Genomic DNA, 14486 nt, shown 5'->3' with positions numbered 1-14486 from the left:
ACTATTCTCAGTAGAATTACTAGTAAATGGAGATTTGAGGAGAAGAATGTTTAAAAGACTTTATTGAGCTGCTTGAAAAATGAAAACATTTGTTAGTAGACACTGGAGTTTGTCTTGAAATTCAAAGTACTGGAAGCTGATTCTCCTCGTACAATTGCTGGGTCTACTCTTCCTCCTACATGTACATGGTCCACTTGTGGTATAAAAATCAAATTAACTTGGAGCACATAGTCCACAGAACTTCATTCCTTGGCTTGGAGTAACTGATTTGGTCATCTAAAAGAAGGATGTTCACTCATCTAAGATCTCCTCATCCAGATTGATATCTGTGGTATCAATATCCTCCAGATCCAAGTTATCTAAGTCATCTTCTAAGTCCAGCAGTGTCTAGGGAAAGAAAAGACCAGATGAAGGGGATACTACAATGGTATCAGCCAGCTCATATGGTGAATGATTCTGCAGGATGTCCTTGCACATTCTGCAAACCCCAAGCCATGGCAGTGGTATGGAACAGGAGTGCCAAAACAGGCTGCAGCGAGCAGCTCTGTGCTTGCTAAGGGAGTGTCTTTCACGAGGATTTTGGCTTTTTAACATGTTCTGATCAACTGTGTTTGAACTTCACCCTTGTAAACCCCACCCCCTCCAGGCTGCTGAACTGCTCTGTGTTGCTGTGTGTGGTTTCTGCACCCCACAGAAAGGGACCTGTACCCTGTACTGGCCTAGGCTGGCCAGTAACACAGACATTTTCCAGTTCAATCACTATTTTGTTCAATCACATTATTCATTGAAGGCTTTAACATAAAATTAGTGCTCGTAGTGCTCCCCTTCATTGAAATATGTTTTGGTACCTTCTGATCTCTTGCTGGAAGTGTATCAGAATTCTGCAAAACTGTCTTCATTACTTCTTGTTTAGGAGGGGGAACTGGTTCTTCAGCCTTCTTCTAATGACAAAGAAATTCCTTTAGTTCTTTTCAATTTTAATGCTTCAACAGAAACAAGTAAACAACAGCAAACCTATAATCCTCCCCTCCCAGTGGTTCTCTTCCAAGGTTTCCCTCAGCATTTCTTCAGCCACAGCCTGCCAGGGTTCCAGTCCTCACTCCACTGGAGACTGCCCTGTCCCTCCCCAGTTTATCTGAAGCAGTTGGAACTGATACAGGAGGACAACCTTCAGAAAGTATCAGTGCATGTCAAATATTGAAGTGCTGTTAGAAAGTGACTGTGAAGGTCCTCAGCAAGACAGATTAGGTTACTTGAGATGGTGACAGCAAATCTTAGTACTGTTGCTGGGTTTTGTGTACCCTGTAAAGGTTTAACACTTCATCTTCTCACTTTGCTGCTGCACAAGTTTTATATTAAGATAATTCATCGGTATCATTACTGAAGCAATACTATTCAATTAACTGTGTTTTGATTAATTCTATAATTGTTCCTGCTCTGTAAAAGACAACTGTGGCTTAAGCCTTCTATGCAATCATTAGCTGAATGCAAAGATACACTTCTAACAGTGGCCTTGTTTTCAGCTTCTAATGCAAGCGAGTTCTCATTTGTTTCAGGTACCTTGCAATGTTTATCATCTTTAACAAATGTGCACTTGCTTTGATACACAGTGAGCAAACAGTCACTACAGCTACTTGAAAGTAGGCTGAGTTCTCTGAACTGACACTGATGCTTTGTAGTGCATCTCCCAAGAGGAAAAAAATATAGACAGAGTGGGGAGTTGTGGCTTTTCTGTTTCTCCCTCAGTTTCTGATTTAAGTTCTAACTTTAGATGTTTATGGTGTCAAAGAGCTGTGCCTCTTCAAGAAACTCTCACGTTCTGATTTCATGTACAAACGTATTTGACTTGAGCAAGAACGGGAAGTTGTCATCTTCTGTTTGAGCTCTGAAAAGCATCTGAAGTGTTTGTTTCAATCTGTATGCTCATTCCTTACACTTAAGTTGTGTTTCCAGCATAAAAATTGGACAACTGAGGTGGGGAAAAAAAAATCAGTTTGTTACTTCAGATACTGATTAGAACATCTGTTCTATGATTCCTAATCAGTCAGTTATGGAACAGTGTTATTCCATAACCATGCAGCACACTAGCAGAGAACATAAAGCATTTTTAATTGCTGTAACACACAGGAGTTTCCAGGTTCCAGCAACTGAGCTTTTAGAAAACCATCTGCAGTCGTGGTCGTGTTTGTATGTGCAACTGAAATTGGTTTACTCTAGGATGAGACTTTACAATCACTCTCACTACTAAGGGTGACCCAGGGCAGGGAAGCACACAAATAATTTCACAGTCAAGAAGTTATTAGTAGTTACAGACACAGACAAGAACCTGAGGCAAAGAACATGGAACTCAGCTGCAGCAATAATTTGTCCATTATTGGTGAAATATTCCTCAGGGTAGATTTACCACCGAATAGCAAAGTTGTCTCTTAGAATTCATCACTAAGTAACACTGACCTGAGACACCATTACTCCAGAAGGCTCAAATCCTTTTGCTTCTTCAAGTAAGTTTCTTTCTTCATTTGGCTAAAAGTAAAAAACCAACACAACGTGTATGTTTAAATGTTAAAGCTGATTTCACACAGCACCGAATGTTTTTCTTCTAGAGGCCATAAAAACTCCCACTCACAGTGACAAGGGGGTATTCCTTGGCTGGCCGCAAGTCAGCCAGGCTTTGCTTCACATATTCTTCAGCAACAAAAGCTTCCTTTAATCCAGGGAAAAGGTTCTCATATTCTGTGGGATCAGCAAGGGACTCAGCAGCTTTTTGATTGACTTTAGAGAGGTTTTCCCGCCAGAGTTTAACAACCCTGGAGATACAAACAGTATTTGTTACGTGCAGCTAATTCTGACACCACCATCGGTGCTCTGAATAGGCTTAAAAATTACCTGGAAACTTGGCTTGGCAAATATGTCCGTGCAAGGAAAGCAGCTTCTGGGAGACGCCCGGTTTTTATCAGGAGTTCCAAACAGGAATCAAGCCTAGAAGATTTTAAAATGTGGGTTTAACCAAGGAATTTATTAAAGACAAATTCCTGTATTAGATTAGCTGTTTATACTATGACATTAAAGTGCTTTCATTTCAGATTTTAAATCTAGCAGCCATCAAAAATACAAGCAGCTTTTCTGAGAGGGTGCCCACCTCCAACTTTCTCCGTGCAAGTTGGCTGTAGTTAACCACTTGGAGAACCTGAAGTACTTAGAACTTGGGAAGGCAGAACAGAACAATCAGAATCTCTTGTTTGCTACTTACTTTCCCTGCAGGAAGTAGCTCATAAATGCCACGTTATTCTTGCCATCTTTCTCTGCTCCTTCAGCTAACTTGTTCACCATGCTGGCATTTCCTGAGGCTGTGGCCAGGAGCAGCAGCCCTCCATAGTCTTGAGCGTGGTGGAGACACTCCTGGGCTAAGCCAAACTGGCATTTACTAATGGCAAGCTCTGCAAGTTGCTTCCATTTCTGTTCTGACTAATTGTACAAGGGGAGAGGGAGGGAAAGAAAATAACAGTGTTTAAAGATTTGCAGAGATCAGTGTGCAAGTTTACTGATGTATCCCATCACTACACTGTCTTCCCTCTGAGGTCCTGTGATTACTGCAGCTTCACAGCACGACATAGTGGGTTTTACAAGATCATTACACAGCTATACCATTGCATAAGACAAACTGTGTCAGTAAACATGGAGGTGGGAGGTAGGAATAGCTTTGGAAATTGGCCTGAAGGCCTCAGCCCTGTCATTCCTCCTCTCATTGTTAAATACTGGAGACCAGGGCTTGGTTCCTGGCCCAAGTTCTGGTTCTCCAGGAGTTCCTGTAGCTTTCTGAGCAGACAACATTCTTCTGTCCCCATCCCACAGCTCAGATGCCTTTGAATTACAGGCAGAAGGGCTTCATCAACAAACAGTTGGAGGCATTTCTGTTGTGCTCAGGGAGCTGTACTGTGTGCCTACATAGCACTGGCTTTTCTTACAGGGCCTCTCAGATTCATGCTAACACTCAGGATCAGTATCAATCACCAAAACGGATGTATTTACCTCTGCTTCCACTGCAAGCTGATACGCTATTTTTAACTCTCCAAGCTGAAGAGCAAGTTCAAAACGATGCTCTGGATCTGTAGATACTGCAAGAGCTTGTTGTTTGAAGCCCTGAAAGAAAAATCTCTAAGTTAGGCTGTGATCTGTCAGGTCAAACAGCATCCTAGATGTTTTAACAAAAATACTCTCCACAGAAGGTTAAAGTATTCTCAAATAAATACAGATAATTAACAAGAGTTTATGTTTACAGATAACATCACTGGGTTTTGCTTAGCAAACTCAATGAAAAATACGAATTAACTGATTTATTTAGTTGGATAACTAAGAAGTAGTTTTCTTGCCTGTTTTTCGAGGAAATGTGCAACTCTGGTTCTCTGTTCTTTTGGAATTGTGGGAAGAACTTTGTCAGCCATACCAAAATCTCTTCTCATCACAGCAGTCTGATATTCAAGCACTGAGACCAGCAACGAGTAACTAACAATGTTTAGCTCTTTATCACCCAAATAAAGCCGGTTGTCCTTGGGGATATACCCCAGAAGATACATTGTTCTGAAACAAAACAAAGAATATTCATCTTCAGTAAGTCTACTAAAAAACAGTCTATCAAAAAAACCTCCATTGGTTCTTATGGTAGCGAGAGCACTCACACAGAATATTCTGCTTTTACTAGATGTACACTTCCACACAGCACTGTTCATTCCCTCCACGATTACATCACTGCCCCAGAACACACATCAGCATGACAGAGAAGGACAAGCTGTAGTGCACAGCAAGCAGGTGACGAGGTTTACCTTTGGACTCAGCTGACTGACAGAACCTTTCACCCTCGCTCAGTAACCTGAAGCAGCGACTCACCTGTCCAAATGGGCAATAGTGACAATCTCTCCTCCAACGTAGTAGTTGAGTCTGTTCACAGAACTGGTGTAAATGAAGCAGTCACCCACCCACAAGCCTGTTTTCACAATCTCCTGAATCTCACCGAGAACCTGCAAAGATTGGGTTAATTAGACACAAAAATGCACTTTTAGGTAGCAGAAAACACTTTGAAATTATACTTAATTTTCTTTATTGGCTAAGTAGTTGGGCAAGTTGCAAAAGTAAGTTTAGATAAAGATTAGAAGTACATAAATGATGATTATGTTTTACAAAAATGCTACCTTAATTCTTAACTAACCTAATTGTAAATCTAGGAAACAAGCACCAAACTAAGCATTGAGCAAGGCAATCAAAGGCAACTTTCCTCCTGAAATTTTCATTTCTCACATTTCACAGCACGACATTTTTTCACTTCTAAATCTGAATAACATTTCAAAACTTGAAAATTGCAGCAAAAAGTTTAAGCTATGACCCAAAAGCATGTTTTCAAAATAACCCCTGTAACTCTGTGAGAACAGCAAACAGGTAACTGAAGGGAAATGCAGGCATAAAGGTCTGTTATGCTGGGATTCAAACTGGGATAACTCTCCTCTGGAAACCAAAGAAAATGATGAAGATTGTTCCCTCAGGTAGACCTACTGTGTAGTACTCTAAAGTCTGGAAACTGTGGTTTCAATAGGACTGTGTTAACCACTGAGTTTGCCACACTCTGGGAAGACCTGCTTCTACCATCTCTAATCTGATTCCACTTTTTAAACACAAGTGTTAAATACCTCGAAGGCATCTTCGATTCCATCTTCAGTGACACCTTCATGTGTTTCTTGGGCTGCTGCTACTTTTTCTGACAGGTATTTCAGAATGAAGAATGACTCCTCTGTAGCAATGCACACAAGCTCACCCGAGTCAGACCAGAAAATCTGTATCATCAGAATCAACCACAGCAGTGTTAGACACCTCAGGTTAAGAAAGGAGGATGTGTAAATGAAGGTTAAAACATATTAACTCTACAAACTTTAGGACCTGAAAGGTCCTAAAGGATTTTTTTCTTCTCCTTCTGCTGTATGATTGAGATAAACTTTATGATTGATAGCTTGGCTTCATTCGAGAAAATCAGCAGTTTAGTAAACAAATGAAAAATCAGTGAACACAGACAGGTAAATATCCTCAGTCCCAGGTAGAAACTTACGTGTTTGGGCTGAATTTCAATTCTGCGGATCAGTTCTGTGTTCTCCCAGTCATAGAATGCCAGGCCATTAACAGATCTGACTCCCAGCAGAAAGCCACCATAGATGCCTGCAAGAAAATAAAGGCAGAAGAAATCCACACTGTGCAAAAAATGCACCAACATATCTATTTTAAAAGTAAATACTTACCTTCTGCTCCAAAATCGGGTTTGAACGATTTCTTCTCTTTGAAATTTTTAAATATCTTTACAACACTGTTGCTCTCCCTGATTGCATATCTAAATGGGGATTAAATTGTAAGAAAAAACAAGATTACCTGGTTTCCAAAGTAGCAAATTACTAAATCATAAGCTGCTACAAAATAGCTGCATTTGAATTATCTTCTGTAACTAGCAGAGTGTTAGAAATAGAAATTTTAAAGCAGCCCAGTTATTGAAAGTTCATTGTCCACACATGTTTTAGTCTTCAGGTTGGTTCACTGTTTGCAGCAGCAAATTTAATACACAGGAAAAAATGTGCACCACTTACTCTGAGGAATCGTGTGCCCAAACAAACTCCTGAGCAGACCCAAAGCTCTTGTTTCTCAGAGCCATGGCTGTGTAGATAATGTACTCCCCATCACCACACACCACCACGAACCTGGAGCGTGAAGATGGAATTGGTCAGACATCTCTGTTCACTTCAACAGGCATCAACAAGAAGGCAAATTATCTAAAAGGTGAAAGGCCCCCATGCCCAATATAATCACTGCAAATGCAGAGCATGAGCTTTATATATTCCTCAAGTGTCAAGGAGCTGCAATTTTCCTGCATCATGTTGCTGGCTACTTGCTATTCCCTCTTCCTTCTGGTTTCCAGTGAGCAGCTCTTGTACCTTGCCATGCCTTTCTTTTATTTTAGCCTATCTGTCAACAAAAAACAAAACAATTCAAGAGAAGTGATAAAAGAAGGTATTACCGTCCATTAGGGTTGTGCTGAATGGTCTGGGGATAGATTTCACAGCTCCCCATATCCTTCACAGCCAGGGGCAATCTCTCTCCATCTTTGATTTCAGCATCTCCCATGGCTTTCAAGTTTGCCTGTTGGACTTCGGAATGTTTAGCCCAAATAATTTTTCCATTTGCATCCATGGACATGGCAGGCTCTTCACGACCAAGCTAGAAAGCATAGTGTAAGAACACATTGTTGATTTTCTTTTCAGTTGAAAATATCAGATAAAATAGCCCATCTCTGTCTAAAACCGCCAATTAAAATGCCAAACTTTCTGTATTTTACAAATTACCCCAGCATCAGAAATCAGCTGCTCTGCATCATCATTTCTCATTTCAAATCATGAAGGGTACCTTGACAATGATGCTGCCCTCATCATATCCCAAAGCCACGTTATTGGAGCCTCTCAAGCTGGCCACACACCACACCCTCTCCATGCCATAGTTCAGGGTGCTCTCCAGGCGGTAGGTGCTGGAATGCCAAATGCGGACGGTTCCTACAGGAAAAACAGGTGGATGCCTTTCCTTTCTCCCCAGTGCAAGGGCAGGGGCTGTGCAGCCCCATCACAAGAAGAGTTCTCCCCTGAGTTCTTTCCCTGGCCTTTGTAGAACAGAAAACACAAAATTACCGTCCTCGGAGCCCGTGATGATGATGGGTAGCTCCGGATGGAAGCTGACACATGACACGTTCTGAGCATGTCCTTCCAGTGTCTGCACGCAGGTTTTATTCTGCAAAAGAGAATGAGAAGTACAGGTCCAGAAAATGAACACATAGCTAGATTTTAATCTTCATTTCCTAAAAAAAAAAAAAAAAAAAAAATCTCCCCCAAACGCAAAATTCGCCTGAAAACGCATTCCTCTAGATTTCTTCCATTTATTTCCAAGATGCTCAAACAACAGCATTAACATATTAAAAATTATGCCTGTACTGTGTTAATTTCCCCTGCCCAGAAGAAAATATTTATTTCCCTAGACAGAGGTGTTTTCCTCTATTTTCAAATAAGTTTCTGCCTAGAAAATATGCTTTCCCAGAGCTGCGCAGCACAAGAGAATAAAGTAGCACGGAAAGCTGAGTTCACTGCAAAAAGATCAGAAAACATCTGAATCTAACTACAGGTAGAGACTGATCTAATGGCTTTGGTAAAAACGTTCATTCACACAGTTATGAATGAAAAGGCTACTCTGCTTGTTACAACTAAGATTAGAGCATGTACCTGCTGTCTGCAGCTGTACATGGTGGCAACACTTCAAGCACTGCTGTCTAACAGTCATTACTGCAGTGAATGCTTAAATTAACAGTGCCAGCTTAAACTTCTGGGCTTGGATTTACTCTAGAGCAATGCTTTCATAACCAGAAATTACCACCTAATAACTTCTGTCTTGCCCTTTTGGCCATTCATACACTTGTACACAGGAAGAACTTTTGAGTTCTGGGGTCCAACAGAGCATTCAAACAGTCCCCTCGTGACTCCTGGCGAGTAGGAGCACATGCAGGTGTGTGCAGGCACAAAGGTGCCTGTGTAAATGTGCACAGCATGAGAAAGGAGAGAGGGAAAGTGACAAAGAAAAAAGAAAAAAAAAATAATGAGAAGTGGAAGGATGGAAAGAGTTGATACATGAACAGTATTTACACGATATTTACACTTGAACATAAAAGAGGAGCATGTCAATTCACAACCGTGAAGCCTAAAGGGCAGGGATTGATATGTTACAAGAAAAAAAACTAATTCTAACAGCAGAAACCTTATGTCAAATTTAATTTTACGAACCGACTTTGAGATTATTTAAATTCACAGCAGGATTCCTCAAGGGTTACCAAATTTTTTTTAATTAAATACACGTCACGAAATATTCCCCCCTCACTGTCCTTTTTTTCCAAGGCAAAATGAGGGAAGTCTGTGGGTGTATTCAAGCCTAGCCACTGATGTTGTGCCATGGCAGCCTGCATGAAGGTCCCTAAGGGGTCTGAGCACATACCTGGTAGTCCCAGATTTTCACCAGCCGGTCGTCAGCGCCGGAGATGAGGTAGGGCTTGTCCCCACCGCTGTAATAGTCGATGCAGTTCACTCCTTTCTCGTGGCCTTCCAACGTGAAGTTGGGAGAGGATGATCCCAGCTGCCACACCTTCCCAGGAAAAGACCCAACAAAACCCCAACCACATGGAGTTACTGATCTTTTGCCTCCTGGTCAAGCTTGCCAAGCAGAGCACGTATCCAGGTGTACAAGTCCAAAGAGAAATACTATGGAATTCCACAGGCACAGTCGCCTTCCTCAGGTAAGGAGTCTCAACAACTGCTCAAACTACCAGTCCTTCCCCTCAAATTAAAACAAAAAAACCCCAACATGCTGAGTTGCACATGCCCTGCTCATACCTCCAAACAATGGAATTGGTTTCTTTCGACTTCTTTGAAAATATAACACCACATAAAGCACTGTCTGTAAGAAGCAGTACCTGCTTATGGTATTAACTGCAACACCAAGAAAAAGCAACAGCTGTGCATACACAGCTTGCCCCCACCTGGCTCCTGAATTTAATTTTTCCCCAGTTACTTGAAATAAATAACAAATCTTATGTTAAATGAGGATACCAAATAAGTGCGAAAATACTGCTGTTTTCTGACGTTTATCACATCAAATCAACATTTACATGCACCTGATCTCAACATCTGAGGACATTTAAAACCAAAACTGGCTTTTTACAGCCAATATACTGTAAATGGGAGGAAGTGTCACTGCTCAGGTGCTTGTCAATCTGTAGTACCAAATATTCAGTTATAGTTTCACAGCAAATCAGACTCATCAGGGTTTCCCATGAGAAGGTTGAGGACACCTTTGGAAACAATTCACCAGACAGCCAAGGACATGGAAGTAATGGGTGAGACACCTTTACCAGGGTTTTGGGTATTTTAATTTTACTGCACAGTTAAAAGCCTTTACCCACTTTATAGGTTTAATACTCTCAAACCACTTACCGACAGTATAACCATTACCAGTCTCTGTATTTCTGTGCAATCCAAATAGAAAAGCAGCACTTCAAAAAGTTTAAAGAACCACATTTCAGTGGTTAGAGGTGACAGGTAATAAATTTGCTGAAATAGTAAGTTGACCAACATTCAGGTCTTTGCTCAATTAATATTCAATTCTTGCCCCTGCTTTTAAGGATATTGATGCACTGTCCATACAGGATCATCGGTTTGTGTATACTGCTAACTACTTCATGACTAAAAAAATCCCCAAATATAGTTTCTTTACCTTAATTGTCCTATCCAAAGAGGCACTGGCAAACTGATTATTGTCTTTCGGGTTTATGACGATCTGCATGACATAATGGGTGTGTCCTTCAAACACCTGAGAACAAGACCATTTTTTATCCCAGTCCCAGAGTTTAATCAGCATGTCATCTGAAAAAAACCCACAAACAGCAGAAGATATTTAAGTGAGTAAGGCTCTTTGCTCTTCTCTGACACGACCATAAACTATTATATTTTAAATCTGAGGTGCAGTTGATATTGAAGCAAAGAAACAGGAATGCAACTGACAAAGAAATAACACAGTGACATCTGATTCCTGTTTCTGCAGGAAAAGAAGACACACATCCCTCACTACACAGAAACCAGAAGCCTAAAAGTAGTTGGTTATGAAATATAAAACAAATATAAAAATATGCCAAAGGGCTCTTACCACTGCTGGTCAGTATGAAGGGCTGTGTGGGATGCACAGCAATGCAACGGATGTAATCAGAATGAGCCTCAAACATGTGAACCCTTTCCAAGGTGTTATAGTTAAAAACTCTGATTTGCATGTCATCCTGTGAAAGGGAAGGAAAGCCACCATTAAAATAAGGCTCTCTGGACAGTGCACCTTCTGTGCAATGCAGGGGAGCTAGGGAAAATATTCCAGCACTAAAGAGCCTCTAACAATAAAATGTTTAAGAAAATGTATTTTCTGCACATTGCTAATGATAAAAATTATGATTTGATTTAGAAGTCTACAATACCCTACTGTTATTCCCAAGACACTTAGGAAATGGAAAAAACTTCAGCCAAAATTTAATTTTTGAAAGGAACTTGGTCACACCAGCGTAAAACAATAAAATGACATATGTATATGTCATATATGTCTATGTATAGGGCAGAAGACTAGGACAAGAAAATTGAGACAAAATTATTTAGGCATTACCTCAATTCAGAGAAAAAAATACTCACTCCATCAAGAAAAACGTACTACTAACATTAGAATAAAACTATTCCTCTCGAAGTAGACTCATTGAATAAAAGCAGAGCTGTTTCTAGAGGTGAGCAAAACTAAAAAAATTATGACTGAGAACAAAAGCAGAAAGCAACTTCTAATTCATCTTACCTAGGATTGTCAACATTTTCATCTTAAAGTAGCACCAGTAATATCGAGTCAACACTGGGTGCTGAATGTGTTCAGTTGGCAGCAGAAGTTGACTCTAGATCTACTCTGCACTATCTGCAGAGTTAGTCACGTTAGCAGGCTGCTCTCTTTTGAAATGAAAAGTTTAAGCTTCTAAGCTCACTTAAAGGGGCAAGTTTCTGAGAAACTGTAGTGAAGTTCTCTTCTAGGAATTATATCAGATTAGATTATTATGTGATGCACAAAGCAATGGAATGAAAATAAACCAGAGAAAGTACAGCTGCACATGGAATCACAAAAGGACAGTGTCTTACAGCTCCAGTAACAACCCAGTTCTTCCTCGCCACGAATTTGGCAGCTCTCACAGGCAGGTCACACACTTCAAAATTCTTCACCAGAGTCTAAAAAGAAAAACAGGAAGTTTATAGCATGGGAGAAAACACAAGTTTTGAAATCAGCTCTTTGTATTTTCTTAACAGTGCCCCCTATGCTGCCTCCCTGTCTACTAATATAGTGACTTTTCTGATCAGAGGAGAGCACAGCCAACCAGTGACAGTGATTTAAGATTCTTGGATAAATTAAATTTTCCAGTTCTAGATTTCCATAATAAAGGCAAACCAAGGCCCTTCACCTGTGTTTCGTGGTTCCAAACACAGACACTGCCATTGTAAAGGCTGGCCAGCATCCATGGCTCCGTGGGGTGCAGGTCCACGCTCTTCACCCGGTCGGAGCGAGCCGTCAGCTTCCGCTTTATATCCAGTCGGAGAGGCTGGGAGGGGGAAAGAATTGGGAATATCCAGTTACTAAACAGAAAACTGGCACAGAAATACCATAGGAAAAAGAAAGCTGAAGTTAGTTAAACCTCAAAGTAAAAGGATCCAATCTCGCTTTTCAGGCAGACAGAAGGCTACCACTGTTTTCTATCTACCTGCTTATTTATTTTTGCAGGGAAGCATCGCATCCTTACCAATGGCAATGGTAAGGATGAATTAAATTCAATTTTGTGAAATTCAGAATTTCCTCATACTGTAGAAAGTATCCCCAGTACAGTAAAAAATGAGATACACTGTACATCTTCCTGGTGTCCCTGAACTACCAAAGTGAACCAAAGCAAAGAGCTTGCTCCTAATACAAACATTAAAAAAATTAATCTTCCTGCTACTTTACCTGAAAAAAGTGAAGTAGGAAAGCAAATTATCACAACAGAGCACAACAGGATTTGCCCACTATGAATTTATTTCCCTTTGCAATTCCAAAATTCAGTTTTAGAACAGAACACTACGTTGTAAAAACTGAAAGAAGGGAAAAGTTTAAGTCTTTCCCTTACAGAGAAGGCCTTGACCTTCCACTTTCATCACTGGCAACGCAAATCCACAGTATTTAAAAGGCATGAAGTCTAGTAAAATGATTTTATAAATTACTGGACACATTACAGATTGATTCAGACGCTCAGCTGAGCTCATGTAACGCTGCTGACATTTTATCTCACAGGAAACTCAATGGATAATATCTGATCAAAGAACGCTGTGTTTAGAGGTGGGATAATATAGACAAAACCTGCAGTTTACATATGTTAGACACGGCAGGGATAAAAAAAATTCCCAGTTACCATGCAGTAGCCGTGACTTACAGACACGACACGGTGGCAGAGGATGGATTTGTGGCTTATTTCTCCTGACACAAACACCAGAACACGACGCGCTCGATTCTGTGCCTATTCGTGGCACTGCTCAGCCCTGCAGCCCCTCAGGGCTCTGAGAACCAGAACACGGGGTGGGCTGCTCGGTGTGTGTGTGACGAACCCCCCCCCCGCCCTTCATCCCCCGGTGACACCGCGCTGCTGCCGCTCCGGCCCCGCCGCCCCTCCCGCTGCCGCTGCCCCGCGCCGGGAGCTGGCACAGGACGCTGCCCCCGCTCACCATGGCCCCGCTCCCGCCGAGGTGCCCCCGCGGTGTCTCTCAGGTGCCTCCCCGGTGTCTGTCGCTCCCTCCGGTGTCTGTCGCTCCCTCAGCCGCCGCCGCCGCCGCCGCTCCCCGGGCAGGTCCCGACCCTCCGACGTGGAGCTTCCGGACCCGCCGCTCTCGCGACAGCGGCGCGAGGCCTCCCGGGCCTCGCGAGGACGAGGCGCGGCCCCGCGGGCTGCCGGGAGATGTAGTCGCTGTGTGAGGGGATGGGCTCGGCCGCCCTCTGCGGGAGGAACTTTTACCTGGTGTCCGACTTAAACCTCCCTTGACGCAGCTTCACGCCGTTCCCTTGGGTCCTGTCAGTGGTCACCACAGAGCAGGGATCAGTGCCTGCCCCTTCGCTTCTCCTCATGAGGAAGCTGTAGATTGCCATGAGGTTTCCCCTCAGTCTCCCCCAGGTTGAGCAGATCAAGTGCCCTCAGCCGCTCCTCATACAGCTTCCCCTCAAGACCCTTCACCGTCCTCGTGGTCTTCCTTTAAATGCCGTCTAATAACTTAATGGTTGTTTTTTTTTTTTATATTATGCTGCCCTAAAAATGTGTCTGTTCGGTGTCCCGACAGTGTCCTCAGCCACCGTCCCCTGTGGGACCTTGGACCTCTCTCAGAGACAAAGACAACGAGCCTGGTCAGTCCTGCAGACCCCGTGAGAGGCTTTGTGACACATTTCTCCTCTCCTTAATCATTTTGCCAGCTAAAGCCACTGCAACCCCAAACGGCATCGCACAGGAACACGGGGAACGTGAGGGTTTGGGAAGCACCAAAGCATAAGGGAATTTCTCACCCAGCGCTGCCGCCAAGTTGAAGTTCCACCTCCAGTTAAAAAATACATCCCTCACATTTCGTTGTATAAAGGAGAGGAATAACATGGAGCATATTTATATTCAGGGGGATTCAGTTAAAGAAAACTCTACTTTTGAAAACAAACGTTCACCTGGGAATTAGGAGCCCTGTGTGCTTGATCCCAGAGCATAACACGAAGGATTACACTGACCTGGAGTGATTGTACTCTGAAGGACATCAACAAACAAAAAGGAGAGAGACAGAGACGTTACTGCAGTTCTTGTTGTT

The 14486-nt window shown here is 42.2% G+C and overlaps 1 protein-coding gene across 2 annotated transcripts; it reads right to left on the bottom strand.

Moving 5' to 3' along the window:
- Positions 1 to 44: 44 nt before the first annotated feature.
- Positions 45 to 13465, bottom strand: COPB2 (coatomer protein complex subunit beta 2). 2 transcript variants are annotated; one of them, XM_027884344.1, is made up of 22 exons: positions 13374 to 13465; positions 12086 to 12223; positions 11769 to 11855; positions 10759 to 10885; positions 10330 to 10478; positions 9055 to 9201; positions 7707 to 7806; positions 7432 to 7574; positions 7046 to 7245; positions 6618 to 6728; positions 6279 to 6367; positions 6092 to 6198; positions 5679 to 5822; positions 4885 to 5015; positions 4371 to 4578; positions 4030 to 4140; positions 3251 to 3465; positions 2887 to 2979; positions 2627 to 2807; positions 2455 to 2523; positions 849 to 941; positions 45 to 387 (listed from the first exon to the last, which is right to left on the bottom strand). In XM_027884344.1, exons 1-22 carry the CDS (start codon positions 13374 to 13376, stop codon positions 292 to 294), a joined length of 2742 nt encoding a protein of 913 aa, XP_027740145.1. In that variant the 5' UTR covers positions 13377 to 13465; the 3' UTR covers positions 45 to 291. The 2 variants fall into 2 exon arrangements, with proteins under 2 accessions (XP_027740145.1, XP_027740146.1); XM_027884345.1 differs by having other exon boundaries at positions 46 to 387; positions 849 to 938.
- Positions 13466 to 14486: the final 1021 nt, after the last annotated feature.

Source organism: Empidonax traillii, unplaced genomic scaffold, assembly GCF_003031625.1.
Source record: "Empidonax traillii isolate 1590-97213 ecotype Southwest subspecies unplaced genomic scaffold, ASM303162v1 scaffold143:size1492093, whole genome shotgun sequence".
Classification (NCBI taxonomy): Eukaryota; Metazoa; Chordata; class Aves; order Passeriformes; family Tyrannidae; genus Empidonax; species Empidonax traillii.
The sequence above is the reverse complement of the archived record's forward strand: the minus strand, read 5'-3'. Positions and strand labels throughout refer to the sequence as shown.

What these genes read in the sequence shown, in the direction of transcription:
- COPB2 (XM_027884344.1), bottom strand. An exon ending in TTTGGAACCACGAAACACAG is followed by an intron (nt 11,856 to 12,085) that starts GTGAAGGGCCTT and finishes TTTTCTTTTTAG; the next exon opens with ACTCTGGTGAAGAATTTTGA. An exon ending in TTGCCAAGCCAAGTTTCCAG is followed by an intron (nt 2,808 to 2,886) that starts GTAATTTTTAAG and finishes TTGTATCTCCAG; the next exon opens with GGTTGTTAAACTCTGGCGGG.